The sequence below is a fragment of the Anolis carolinensis genome, chromosome 1 (genome assembly GCF_035594765.1).
Source record: "Anolis carolinensis isolate JA03-04 chromosome 1, rAnoCar3.1.pri, whole genome shotgun sequence".
Classification (NCBI taxonomy): Eukaryota; Metazoa; Chordata; class Lepidosauria; order Squamata; family Dactyloidae; genus Anolis; species Anolis carolinensis.
The window spans coordinates 336549191-336563885 of NC_085841.1; the positions used below are offsets into that span (position 1 = coordinate 336549191).

At 41.5% G+C, this 14695-nt stretch overlaps 1 protein-coding gene across 1 annotated transcript; it reads right to left on the reverse strand.

Moving 5' to 3' along the window:
- Positions 1-9644: 9644 nt before the first annotated feature.
- LOC134295537 (nanos homolog 2-like) lies at positions 9645-11788 on the reverse strand. The gene is made up of 3 exons (XM_062968371.1): positions 10735-11788; positions 10567-10605; positions 9645-10480 (listed from the first exon to the last, which is right to left on the reverse strand). The coding sequence occupies exons 1-2, from the start codon at positions 11356-11358 to the stop codon at positions 10576-10578; spliced, it is 654 nt and encodes a 217-aa protein (XP_062824441.1). The 5' UTR covers positions 11359-11788; the 3' UTR covers positions 9645-10480; positions 10567-10575.
- Between the last annotated feature and the right edge of the window lie 2907 nt (positions 11789-14695).

Sequence of the window (14695 nt, forward strand, 5' to 3'; positions counted from 1 at the left end):
TGAGCTAATAAAGATCTATGGGAGCCTTTAGGGGGTATTTTGACACCCCCCCCATCTTCTCAGTGGGTAAAAGCAATTTGGTGCCAAGCTCCTTAAAATGCTTTCATCACTGTGTTTCTTGTAACTTTGTACATTTCCTTGTTCAGGTGGCTTCATTTCTCTTTCATGAGATCAATCCATTAGGCTCCATTCCACTTGGCACACATTTAGAGTGCTCTGTAAAATAATCTCCTTAGGTGATCACGGAATTGTCAGCCCCTGTTGATGAGCTCATATTGTTGGGATAGACTTCCCTGCTGGGCACAGTTGCTCTTTGTGTTATTGTTTTAATTTTTCCAACTTACCTAAGTGGAAATAAGGGAAAAGAATCTGCTGGAATGGATAATGTGTTTGTTAATTTTTTTCTCATTAATTTACTGTTCAGGAGGAAACAATCTAATGGAGAAAAGTAAATAAAAATTCAGTTAAATATTATATTTAAATGTGAATTTGGCTAACCTAATTATTAAAATGAGTGTAAGCCAAAAGCAGTGTGTGTATGTGTGTGTGCTTGCATACATACAGTAGAGTCTTGCCTATCCAACCTTCGCTTATCCAATGTTCTGTATTATCCAGTGCAGTCTACCTCCCACCTGGATCCACAGCTGCTTCTCTAGGCAGCAACGTGTAGCAAGCCAGCACACCCAACAACAACACAAGTGTAACCACGCTCCCAAACATGTGGCAGACTTGTTGTAAAACATGATGTTTTGGTGCTTAATTTCTAAAATCATAATGTAATTGGATGCTTAATTGGCTTTTCCTTAATCCCTCCTTATTATCCAACATTTTCTCTTATCCAAAGAGGATGGCAATCCCAAGAGTCAGTTCCTACACACCCCATACCTGGGAAGGACTGCATCTTCCTAGGTACTGTTTTAACATGAAGTAAACCTGGATTTCCAGGTTTAATCCAAGTTTGGACTCATTTGGACTTGTTTGGACACCTCAGACTAGTTTATTTTCCAGTCCACATTAAAGGGTATTAAAAGGTCATACAGTTGGGCCCCAAGACTCCAAGGCTCAGAAAATATTTGAATCCTGGTCTTCAGAGTTGTAGTCCAACACTAAACTCACTACACTGTACTATCCCTGGACATTTCCCTAATATATGAAAATGTTCTTTCACAAATAACAGGTAGTATTCAGTGCTCGTCATTCTGCTGATGCAGGTCTTCATTTCTAGAGGTAAGAAATGCTCTGAAGTAGGATCTTTATGTTCTAAACTGAAAAGGGTTTCAACTTAAAAACTTTTCTTTACCCAAAATGATGAATTTTTAGATATGATGCTACCCTGTTTCCCCTAAAATAAGACATCCCCAGAAAATAAGACCTAGTAGAGGTTTTGCTAAATTGCTAAATATAAGGCCTCCCCCGAAAGTAAGACCTAGCAAAGTTTTTGTTTGGAAGCATGCCCAATGAACAGAACACCAGAGCATGCAGGATGTACGTACCATAGAGTGTTGTACATGGAAACAGTGATAGTAACAAGAAATTATTGATAGGATTCACAGTTTGTCTGGTTATGCTGGTTTGTGATGACAACTACTGTACAGTATATAATAAATGTTCATTTTTTTGTTCAACAATAAATGCGAATTCTTCTTCATGGAAAAATAAGATATCCTCTGAAAATAAGACCTAGAGCATCTTTGGAATCAAAAATTAATATAAGACACTGTCTTATTTTCGGGGAAACACGGTAGGTGCTTGTGTGGTCAGTAAGTCCCAAGGACCACACTTGATTCTTCAGGGTTTCATGTGGACTGTGGGCCACATAATTCCTACCTGTGATTTCAGATCTTTATTTGAGGGAATCTTGTAGATGGGCTAACCTTCTGAGTTCTAACAGGATTCTATAAAGGATATGGTTTTCCCGAGTTGCAGAACTGCACCCCTGCTATTGTTTTGCCCTTTTTATGCCATAAAATATTGTTTATCAAACTTCTAAAATCAATTTTAAGTCATAGTATTTGTGCTGCTTTTATGCTATAGTAGGTTATATTTCATTTCCTTGATTCTAATTACATTTCCTTTGGTTTATTTGTTTTGTAATCTTCTGGGAATATGACAACAAAAAAAGCTGGTTATGATCTTTAAAGCTCTTGCCCAGGTTATTTGGCTGATTGTATCTCTTTGCACAAGCCTGCCTGGGCCCTGACATCTTCAGACCCTTCTCTCATTCCCACCTCCATCACAAGCTTGGTTGATGAGGATGAGAGGCTTGGGCTTCTCAGTGGCTGCCTCTTGGCTCTGGAACTCCCTGCCCATGGAAGCCAGAAAGGTTGCCATCTTCCCACCACCACTCTCCTTTCAGCAGCAGGCTAAAACTTTTTTATTCAGACAGGCTTTTAAAGAAGAAGGTTGTTAAAATCAAGTCATGGTTACTGTGGCTTTAGCATTAAATATATTTTAAATCAGTTTTCAGAATTTTAACTATTAATTTTTAATTAATACAAATGATTTTTAATTCTATTTTAATGTTTGTATATTTTTGGATTCTAAATTGTTATGAAATGTATTTCATGTAAGCTGATTAGAGATTCCTTTATGGAGAGAAAACACGGGGTATAAATATAATAATAAACATCACAAACATAATAATAATAATAATAATAATAATAATAATAATAATAATAATAATAATAATAGAAGATCAGGGGGCAGAGGACTCTTACAAGTAAAACAAGCAGTCAAAGAAGAAGAACATGCCCTGGCAGAATATGTAAAGCAAAGTGAAGAACCTGCTTTGATTGAAGTCAAAAATCAGAAACTCCTCAAAGCACAGCAGACAAAAAATCAGTACAAGAAAGCCACACTACAAACTAGAGCTGACAGCTGGCACAACAAAACATTGCATGGAAAGTTCCTTGACAAAATTGAAGGAAAAGCTGATAAGGAGAAGACCTGGCTATGGCTCACAAATGGACCCTGAAGAAGGAGACAGATGGGCTGATCCTTGCAGCCCAAGAGCAAGCCATCAGAACAAATGCAATTAAGGCCAAGATCGAAAAATCAGCTGATGACCCAAAATGCAGACTGTGCAAGGAAACTGACGAAACCATTGATCATATCCTCAGCTGCTGTAAGAAAATTGCACAGACAGACTACAAACAGAGGCACAACTATGTGGCCCAAATGATTCATTGGAACTTATGCCTCAAGTACCACCTCCCAGCAGCAAAGAACTGGTGGGATCACAAACCTGCAAAAGTATTGGGAAATGAGCACACAAAGATACTGTGGGACTTCCGAATCCAGACTGACAAAGTTCTGGAACACAACACACCAGACATCACAGTTGGGGAAAAGAAAAAGGTTTGGATCATTGATGTCGCCATCCCAGGTGACAGTCGCATTGATGAAAAACAACAGGAAAAACTCAGCCGCTATCAGGACCTCAAAATTGAACTTCAAAGACTCTGGCAGAAACCAGTGCAGGAGGTCCCGGTGGTGATGGGCACATTGGGTGCCGTGATAAAAGATCTCAGCCGGCATTTGGAAACAATAGACATTGACAAAATTACGATCTGCCAGCTGCAAAAGGCCACCCTGCTGGGATCTGCGCTCATCATCCGAAAATACATCACACAGTCCTAGACACTTGGGAAGTGTTCGACTTGTGATTTTGTGATATGAAATCCAGCATAACTATCTTGTTTGCTGTGTCATAATAATAAAATAATAATAATAATAATAATAATAATAATAATAATAATAATAATAATAATAGAAAATACATCCACCAACTATATAGCTACAAAGGTGAACCCCAGCTTTAAAAGTTAAGAGCATGAAAAAGTTACTTGATGAACTACATCCTCCCAAACCCCTGGAGCACTGGCAAGGGAGCTTGTAGTCCAAAAAAGTAGTATGTTGAAGCTCTATTATAATTCAGTAATAAGACAATTTATTCCTATCAAATCTTTGGCATTAAATCAAGTTTTCCCCAATTGAAAGGGAGTTATCATCAATAAGTAGATAAAGGTTTTATTTTATGGAAACACACCTTTGTGTTCATTAAATGACCAGAAAAAATCATAACATCCCTTTCTTAGCAGTCTGGAGAACTTTATTCTGCTACTGAAGAGCAAGAGTGGAATTGCTATCCCTGAAAAATGTTTCAGTCTCTCAAGACATCATTTTGCACACCTGGATGGGAGATTCTTTACACAAACATCCTTGTCAAAGAAAGTTTTGTTCTTCAACGTGAAGAACCTGTTGCAATAAAATGTTGGGTTGGTAAAGCTAGAAATGATTTATACATATTTCAAAGACATCAGTTTAGTCTCAGTACTATCAAAATAGGCGATTCTGTGAATAAATCTTTCAGTAGTCCAAACCATATCATTGTTGCATGTAAATGTTTACCATTGTGATCATGCCAAACTCAGAGTATCTAAACAAAAGCATTTAAAATATTAAAACACTGATGTAATTTCTGCTTCCTTAAAAGCAGTGGTGATGTATCTCATTTTGCACAATTTGTAAACATTTGCAAATGGCAATACTCCTCATAAATGTTTTTCTATTGCTCATTTTAGCAGCTTTAATATTTGTTCCAGTAGAGATCTATTATCCCAAGCTTAGAATGTCAGTATTCATTTAGAAGTTCCCCCCAAAAAGCTAAAACACTGCATTTTCCTGAATTGGGTATTTTGTTTCCCATTTATTTCTAATATTCTTGCATTCTAAATATTACTCATACCGTCTAAAATGTACTTCCAAGATAAAGCGTTCTTGGTCATTCAGTTAATTTCTGCATGCAGCAGCACTGGCAAAATACAGTGTTGATTTTTATTATTTATTTATTAATTACATTTATATCCCACTCTTCTCACCCCAGAGGGGACCCAGAGTGGCTTACAAATCAAATGTACATACAATATATGATTAGGATAGCACAATATAAGCATTAAATTACTATATTTTACTATATCATTATGTGGTAATATTATTAGTAATATTACATTTAATATATAATATATAATTAATATTATTATATTATTATTAGTATAATATTGTATTACATTATTATATTATTATCAATATTATAAGTATATACAAGAAAAAGCATATGAACGCAAGTTTATCCCCCAATCAGCCTATCTAAAACTTCCAGCTAGAATGACGATGTCCAAGTCTTCAGCACCTTTACCTGTCTCAGGCCCTTCAACAAAGCTGAATATAATCCCACATTTTCTACTTTGAACTGGAAAATATGGTAGTGTGGACTCTGGTAACCCAGTTCAAAGCAGATATTGAGGGATTTTCTGCCTTGATATTCTGAGTTATATATTATTATTAATAATAATAATAATAATAGCAACAACAACAACAACAACAACAACAACAACAACTTTATTCTTATATCCTGCCCCATCTCCCCGAAGGGACATGGAGAGACTTACATGGTGACCAAAAATTAAATTACACCACCATAAAATACATGGAACAAAAAATAAAATACAACACCATAAAATACATGTACATTGCAAAGCATAACCACATAAAAACATGCAAACCATCATTAAAAACATAAACTCAACAACTGATACCAGTAGCTGAGCCCAGTAGAACTAAAATGTGAGCCAGGGCTTGTGCAATATACTCCAGGAACAGGGCTGGTGATAAAGTGCCAAGACTAGATATTGAATAGGGATTGAAAGGCCAAGTCAAAATGTTAAACCAATTAGTGAAAGACACATTGGAAGCATCACATGTTCAGATCTTTCCAGAAGATGGCTAGAGTGAGCATTAATCTAGTCTCTCTGGGGAGGGAGTTCCAGAGCCGGGGGGGGGGGGCACCACCGAGAATGCCCTTTCGCTCATTTACACCAACCGTACTTGGGAGCCTCCCCATCAGATATTAAGGTTTGTGCAGGTTCATAGCGAAAGATGTAACTGCAAAGATAGGCTGGGCCCAAACTGTTTAGGGCTTTGTAGGTTATAACCTGCACCTTGAATTGGGACTGGAAACTTATTGTCAGCCAGTGGAGCTGTTTTAATAGAGGCGTTGTCCGCTCCCTATAATTTGCTCCAATTAACAACCTGGCCGCTGACTGTTGTACCAATTGTAGTTTCCAGGCCATCTTCAAGGGCAGCCTCATGTAGAACATATTACAGTAATCCAGTCTGGAGATAACAAAGGCATGGACCACTGTTGCCAAGTCATACTTTTCAAGCATCAGAGTTGAGTCCAGGAGGACTCCCAAACTGCAAACCTGCATCCACAAGGAGAGTGTAACCCCATCTAGCATAGGTTGCCACCCAATACCCTGATCAGCCTTGCAACTGACCAGGAGGATTTCTGTCATGTCTGAATCAAGTTTTGGCTTGTTAGCCCTCATCCAGTCCATCACAGCAGCCAGGCACTGGTCTAGAATCTGAGGGGCTTCCTTGGAATTAGGTGGAAAAGACTAGTAGAGTTGAGTGTCATCTGCATAGAGATATATATGGCTTTGTGGAAGGGTCCTCAGTCTACAGTGAAGTTCATCATAAAGCTGAAATATCTTGACTTATTTAAACACCCAGATTAATGAACCACTTAATTTTACTGAGGTGTCATCACCCGGGTGTGTGAAAATTAAACAATTATGCACCACTTAATTACTAAAATCAAAACATAGCCATTATTCTTTAAATGATGAAGTGAGATGAATGGGCGGTTACCAAGTTACACAACTGGGTAGATGACAGCCAAACGTAATAATTGGAGGGCATACATTCATACTTCCACACCTTTTTTCACACTACTAGAATGTCAGAGCACGCGATTTGGATAAACACACATGCAGCGGAAGATCAACGAAGAATCACTGGCACCAATAACGAGGCTGAAGCCTGTTTGGCTATCTACAAAATATTTACTAACAAACGGATAACTCTCAAGACGATATATACAGACAGAGTGCAGAGAGCAGAGAGCAGAGGGCAGAGGGGAGAACAGATAACACAGGGAGCTATTTATAACCACCTCTGCTGTCTGATGAAATACACAGTTAACTCTTTACACACTCGCATAGTGGACAGCAGACAGTGCATGATGCAATCTCCAGCTCACATTGCACCACTATAACTCAATTACATTTAAACAACTCTATATACAATCATTCCCACTTCAACATAGAATCATCCAGTAGAGCTGAATGGCAGAAGATTATTTTCTTCCTTTTGCATTTAATTTTTTAAATATATATATATATATATATTGCTAAAATGTGTTCTAGTATCAATATGTTTCTATGTTCTTAACAGAAATTATAATAGTGAATACATATGTAGCAGTAATACTTGCAGCTCAATTGATCTTACAATCATTTAATCTAATTTCACTTACAGATAATTTGTTTTCAGTCTGGACCTTGTTGATAGACCCATAAAGGAAATATGTGGTGAAGTTAGTGATGCCTGCATGAACAGTAGACAAATATGTGACTGCTATTTCTTTTTCATGTTGAATGAAGAGCTTGATAATGTGTCTCCCCCTCAGACACAGTTCACAACAAAGAGCCATATTAGGAAAATTTCTTGGCCTCCATAGTTTCATTCCTCTCTCACTCACAGGTATTATACTGCTTTGAAATAGTTGTGGTTTGGGCATATTTTCAGGTCAGATGGATTTCAGGGTGTTTTGTACTCTTGAAGACAGGAATGAAAAATGTAATTAACATTTGTGCAGCTTGATTCTATGAAGATGTAGGCCGATTTAAGCCCATTGATTTCAGCCGGCTTAACTGTGCTCAGCTATATATAGGACAGGCTGTCATTTTGATGAACCACAGGTGACAAAGAGTAACTTTTCCCTTTAAGGTGTGAAGATATAGATCTTTACAGTTGTATAGAATAGGAGGCAAAAAAATGGCAATAGCTTGGATGATTTCTTCTTCTTCTTTTCCTCCTCCTCCTCCTCCTCCTTCCTGAATGTAATTTATCATTCACAAAAGAATAAGTGATTCTTTATATTTCTTCTCTATATTCAAGATTGCACAACAGCACTGCCACAGACATTCAGCCCCTTTCCACATTCACCCATATTAAAGGGACTGTCCTTTTAATAACTCCTTTTAAAGTTTAGGCTAAAAGACAGAGCAGATTCACAGCCCCACTAGTATGGAAGCTACTAGGCTTGATCGATCCATGAAAAATTTGATTCTAAACTCGTTTCAAAACTAGAGGGGGCAGTTTTTCGTTTTTGTTGCTAATAACGAATTTTGCCCCCAAAATTTTTCGAATTTAACGAAAATTCGTTATTTTCGAAATTAATTCGTTAATGGCGGACGCGCATGCGCGGTCGCCCAAAAACAGCCCGAAGGGGGGGGGACTTAGGGGGCTCTCCCGCCCTCATTTTTTGAGTGATCTTCTTCAAACTTGGTACAGTGGTAGAACACATTTAACACTGATAGCTCACCAAAATGTGGAACGTTTCCCTTATCCTCTGATTTTTGGCAAATTTTCATAGCTTTTATAATGAACCATTTTTTAATAATTGCAGAAATCTGTTCCTGGTTTGAAAGTCTTATTTCCTGTTAAATTGGGTTGTCTTTACTGTGAAAGTCATTGCTCTACTTTAGAAACTTTGTTTTTGTGGCTGAAACTTTGTTAAATTGGTGTAGTCCCTGCATGTGTGTGTGTGTAAAGGTATCCCTTGACGTTAAGTTCAGTCATGTCTGACTCTGGGGGTTGTGCTCACCTCCATTTCTAACCCCAAGAGCCAGTGTTGTCCATAGACACCTCCAAGGTCATGTGGTCGGCATGACTACATGGAGTGCCATTACCTTCCCGCCACAGCGGTACCTATTCATCTACTCACATTGGCATGTTTTCAAGCTGCTAGGTTGGCAGAAGCTGGAGCTAACAGCGGGCGCTCACTCTGCTCCCGGGATTTGAACCTGGGACCTTTCAGTCTGCAAGTTCAGCAGCTCAATGGTCTTTGCCTTGGCTGCCTTCCAGATCAGGCTTATAACCAGCCTATTATGGGCCACAAATTAAAGAAAATTCAATCCCATTTAAGCACAACATGAACAGTTTTGATGCCAAAACCATAAACTCTGTTTATTAAACTCTACGATCCAAACTTTAGAACAACTTGCAAACAATTGAAGGTTAGACCACAGTAATAATAACCAATTCTATTCCTTTCCAAAATTTAAACATAAAATAGTATCTTTCTTTCCAATAGCATATAAACTTTTCCTTTCTTTACAAAACAAAATTCTAGACAGTAGCCATTTAGAAGATATTTCTATATTTTCCCTGCAAAGGATAGGGCTGCATCCCTCTGGAGACACACATGATAACCCGGACATGATATAAGGCACTTATATACGTTAAATAAACATGATGTCATTGCATATATAAAAGAAGCATGATATTAGGCAATTATAGTTGCAAATAATATAATTAAACATGTAAAAATTATACATCCATACATAAAAGAAACATGTAAAGTAACTGCATATATAAAACACAATATAAAATATGATATAAGGCAATTACATATGTCAAAGGAACGTGATATTAAAAAACATGATTATATGTATAAAAAAGCATGATACAAGGTGTCAGGATCTAGGCTGCTGGGCACCAATAACCATACACTGAGGCCAGATTCTATCTAATATTTTTATTAAAGGAATATATAAAGTCAATAAAAACAAGTGTAGAATAAAGTTCAGAAGCAGACCTTTCAAATGAGGCCAAATATAGTCCAGCAGATTATTGTCCAATATGAAATATTAGAGTCCAAAGATTATAATCCAATAACCGCAACACACGGTTTGCCAAGCAAAGCGTTGGGAAAACAGAAAAAGTCTTGAATCCAATGAAGCTTGACACAAGGCTGAAAGTTACTTGGAACGTGGCTGGATCTGTGGCTAAAGGCAAAGCAACTTGAAGCATGGAACAAGATCTGTGGTAAATCCGTGAGACGAGGACAAGGCTTGGAACTAGATTCAGGAGGCAAGGAACAGGATTCGAAGTCCACACACACATGACCTCTCTCCAGGAGCTGACGAATTGACTCCGCAAGGAATCCTTCGCGCAATTTCCCTATATTGGGTCTCGTTTCCCCAAACAACAATCACTTTCCCTAGAGAACAGGGAGCGAAGGAAACCAGCTTGCAGGTGCAAGACTCCCCGTATTTTCTCAGGGGAAATACTTTTAATCAGTGGCATATTTGGCAGCAAGGCGAGCACTACTTCTAAATTTTTCTTTCGATCCTCTATCAGTCGTGTAAGCCTGTTTTCTCCCATAAGGGGGAGAGTTCCCACCAAGTTCAGGTTTAATTGGTTCTTGGACTAGAACTTCAGGCAGCTGCCAAGGCTCTGACTCCGACCGGAAATCTGGGGAAAACTCCATATTTTCCTCCTCATCTGCCACAATACTGTCAGGAATAGGACTGCAGGGCCCATGAATCATCACACTAGGCAACTGACACATCTAAAAGAAACACAATATAATTAACCTAGGTACAACAAATGTGAAAGAAGGCAACAATATACATAAAAAAACATTTCTGGACTCACAAATGTAGTCTAAGAGAATTGGGCTTCCATTCTCCAAACCTGAAACAAAGTGGGAGGAAATGTAAAGAGTGTTAATGATGCTCGAAATCAAATGTTGTTCTTTTACAAAGTCAAACAAAAACTAAGAATAAATGCTTCGGTCTTCTCCTGATCTTCTTATCTCCTCACCTTGCGTCCAGCCGAGTTACGTCCGCACTTGCGATACAGCGACCTCTTCCCTTGGCTCAGTGGGCAGTATTTTAAAGTATGGGCCTTTTCGCCCGTGGCACCGCAGAGCGGACAGGTGTATTTGCGCAAGATGGGGCACTCCACGGTGCCGTCCATCCCCTTCAGCCGGTGGGACGAATAGACCTGCTTGGATTCCCCGTTGTGTTTGCAGAAATTGCAAATCTCCTTGTTTTGGGAAGCCTGGCCATTGGCACTACCTTTGGAGCTCTTGCTGCTGGAACTGCTTCCATTAACCCATTGTGATGCTGTTTCAAAGTTGTCCTCGTTGAGGACTAGCTGCATGTCGTACTCCATTGTGTCCCAACTCTGAGATGGAAATGGGACCTTCTTGCGTTCCGCGATGATCTCCGTAACCACTTTCGCAAGGCTCAGATAGCCCTTCCATCTGTCAAACTCCCTGAACATGGAAGGGGCATAATGTGGCACGTGCATGGCTGATCTGGAGAGCATGGTGCCAATTCTACCCTGGTGTGGACACACACTGAATGCCACATATTGGAGGCGGAGTCTTTGTTTTATATATAAGGGGAGGGGTTCCAAACCTTTCACATTGGACCCTCCCATCTATTTTTACCCTCCTTTGCCCTAGATTTAACCCCCACATGTCTAGACAATCACAGCTTTTCAAGGAAGAGTTTGGTTTTTCCAATTTTTTAACTTCGGAGGTAATGCCACAGTTTCTCCCTTGAGGCAGTGGTTCTCGACTTGTGGGTCCCCAGATGTTTTGGCCTTCAACTCCCAGAAATCCTAACAGCTGGTAAAGTGGCTGGGATTTCTGGGACTTGTAGGTAAAAACACCTGGAGATCCACAGGTTGAGAAACACTGCCTTAAGGGAACGTTAGCAGTTGTGGTTCTGTTTGTCCATCCAAGAATGAGTTGAATTTCTGCCTTGGATGAAATAGCAACATTGCACATCCAACGTTTGCCAAAGTCCTGAAGGACGGATCCAGTAATGATGAAGCCTGCAAGAGTGTTATATTGCTTTTGCATGGCAGAATAGCATTGGACTGGATGGTCTCTTCTACCTTTATGATTCTATGATGTTTGGCGCCATGACTCTCTGATTCTATCATTTTAGGATTCTAGGACTTTTGGGATGATTCTGTTACTTGGTTCTTTGAGTCTATGACTTTAGGGACCATGTTTCTATTATTCCATGACTTCTGTGACCATATTTCTATGACTTTGGTGACCATTCATGGGCCATCTGGCTAGTATTCCGGGACGGTAAATGATATATCGGTTACAGCACCAGATATTTCTGGATACTGTAGAGTCTCGCTTATCCAACATTAACGGGCCAGCAGAACGTTGGATAAGCAAATATGTTGGATGATAAGGAGACATTAAGGAAAAGCCTTTTGAACAGCAAATTAGGTTATTTTACAAATTAAGCCCCATAAAATCGTGTTTAACAGCAAATTAGACAGAAAAGGTAGTTCAATACGCAGTAATATTACGTAGTAATGACGAATTTAGCAACAAAATATCACAATATATTGAAAACATTGACTACAAAAATAAGTTGGATAATCCAGAACATTGGATAAGCGAGTGTTGGATGACTGAGACTCTACTGTATATTGTTTTTGCATGGCAGAATGGCGTTGGACTGGATGGTCTCTTCTAGCTTTATGATTATATGATGTTTGGTGCCATGTTTCTATGATTCTATCATTATGTTGTCGAGCAATTTAGAACAGTATAGGATACCGCTAACTGTTTCTTTGAGTGGTGTTCTGTGGAAACACAACCCGCCCATCCTCCCCCGCTGATTTCATGAAAATAAAAGAAAAGAAAGAATAACCCACATCCGGCAAGGCCCACACACTGAAATACTAGGCCGGCCATCGTTGGCCGGCAAGCTTCCCTGAGTGGAAGAAATAGAGGCCGCCGCCCCAAAGAAGGGTTCTGTGCAAGATTGCACCAAGGGGTAAAGAACGACAGCCGCGAGAGAAGACAGAGGCGGTGCATCGTGGGAAACACGTCGACCACATAGGCCGACAAGGCCCACACGTTGAAATACTAGGCGTGCCACCGTTGGCCGGCACACTTCCCTGTGAGGAAGAAAGAGGGGCCGCCGCCCCAAAGGAGGCTTCTGTGCAAAATCGCATAAAGGGGTAAAGAACGACAGCCGGCGAGAGAAGAGAGAGGCGGTGCATCGTGGGAAACCCGACCACGTAGGCCGAGAGGCAGCAAAAAGAAAAGAAAAGAAAAGAAAAGTAAGAAAAAAGCCACAGGCGACAAGGCCCATACATTAAGCCGGGCCGGCCACTGTTTGCCGGCACGCATCCCTGAGAGAGAGAGAGAGAGAGAAAAAAAACCAGAGGACACCGCCCCAAAGGAGGCTTCTGTGCAAAAGTAGCATAAAGGGCTAAAGAACGACAGCCGGCGAGAGAAGAGAGAGGCGGTACATCGGGGAAACTCGGCCACGTAGGCCGAGAGGCAGCAAAGACCAAAGAAAAGACAGAAAAAGCCACCGCCAAAAAGGCCCACACTATAAAATACTAGGCCGGCCACCGTTGGCCGGCACCCTTCCCAGACAGGAAGAAAGAGGGGCCGTCGCCCCAAAGGAGGCTTCGGTGCAAACTCGCATAAAGGGGTAAAGAACGACAGCCGAGAGAGAAGAGAGAGGCGGTGCATCGGGGGAAACTCGGCCACGTAGGCCGAGAGGCAGCAAAAAGAAAAGAAAAGAAAAGAAAAGAAAAGAAAGAAAAAAGCCACAGGCGACAAGGCCCATACATTAAGCCGGGCCGGCCAATGTTTGCCGGCACGCATCCCTGAGAGAGAGAGAGAGAGAGAAAAAAAACCAGAGGACACCGCCCCAAAGGAGGCTTCTGTGCAAAATAGCATAAAGGGCTAAAGAACGACAGCCGGCGAGAGAAGAGAGAGGCGGTACATCGGGGAAACTCGGCCACGTAGGCCGAGAGGCAGCAAAGACCAAAGAAAAGACAGAAAAAGCCACCGCCAAAAAGGCCCACACTATAAAATACTAGGCCGGCCACCGTTGGCCGGCACCCTTCCCAGACAGGAAGAAAGAGGGGCCGTCGCCCCAAAGGAGGCTTCGGTGCAAACTCGCATAAAGGGGTAAAGAACGACAGCCGAGAGAGAAGAGAGAGGCGGTGCATCGGGGGAAACTCGGCCACGTAGGCCGAGAGGCAGCAAAAAGAAAAGAAAAGAAAAGAAAAGAAAGAAAAAAGCCACAGGCGACAAGGCCCATACATTAAGCCGGGCCGGCCAATGTTTGCCGGCACGCATCCCTGAGAGAGAGAGAGAGAGAGAAAATAAACCAGAGGACACCGCCCCAAAGGAGGCTTCTGTGCAAAATAGCATAAAGGGCTAAAGAACGACAGCCGGCGAGAGAAGAGAGAGGCGGTACATCGGGGAAACTCGGCCACGTAGGCCGAGAGGCAGCAAAGACCAAAGAAAAGACAGAAAAAGCCACCGCCAAAAAGGCCCACACTTTAAAATACTAGGCCGGCCACCGTTGGCCGGCACCCTTCCCAGAGAAAGAGAGAGAAGACCAAAAAAAAGGAAATGTGGGCCCAAGCCCCTCAGACCCGGGGGGCCGGCCACCGTTGGCCGGCCCCACGCCCACACGCCGCAACCCACGGGGAAGGGCAGGCTTTCTTCACGTCTGCTTGCAAAATGTGGGCCCAAGCCCCTCAGACCCGGGGGGCCGGCCACCGTTGGCCGGCCCCACAACCACACGCCGCAACCCACGGGGAAGGGCAGGCTTTCTTCACGTCTGCTTTCAAAATGTGGGCCCAAGCCCCTCAGACCCGGGGGGCCGGCCACCGTTGGCCGGCCCCACGCCCACACGCCGCAACCCATGGGGAAGGGCAGGCTTTCTTCACGTCTGCTTGCAAAATGTGGGCCCAAGCCCCTCAGACCCGGGGG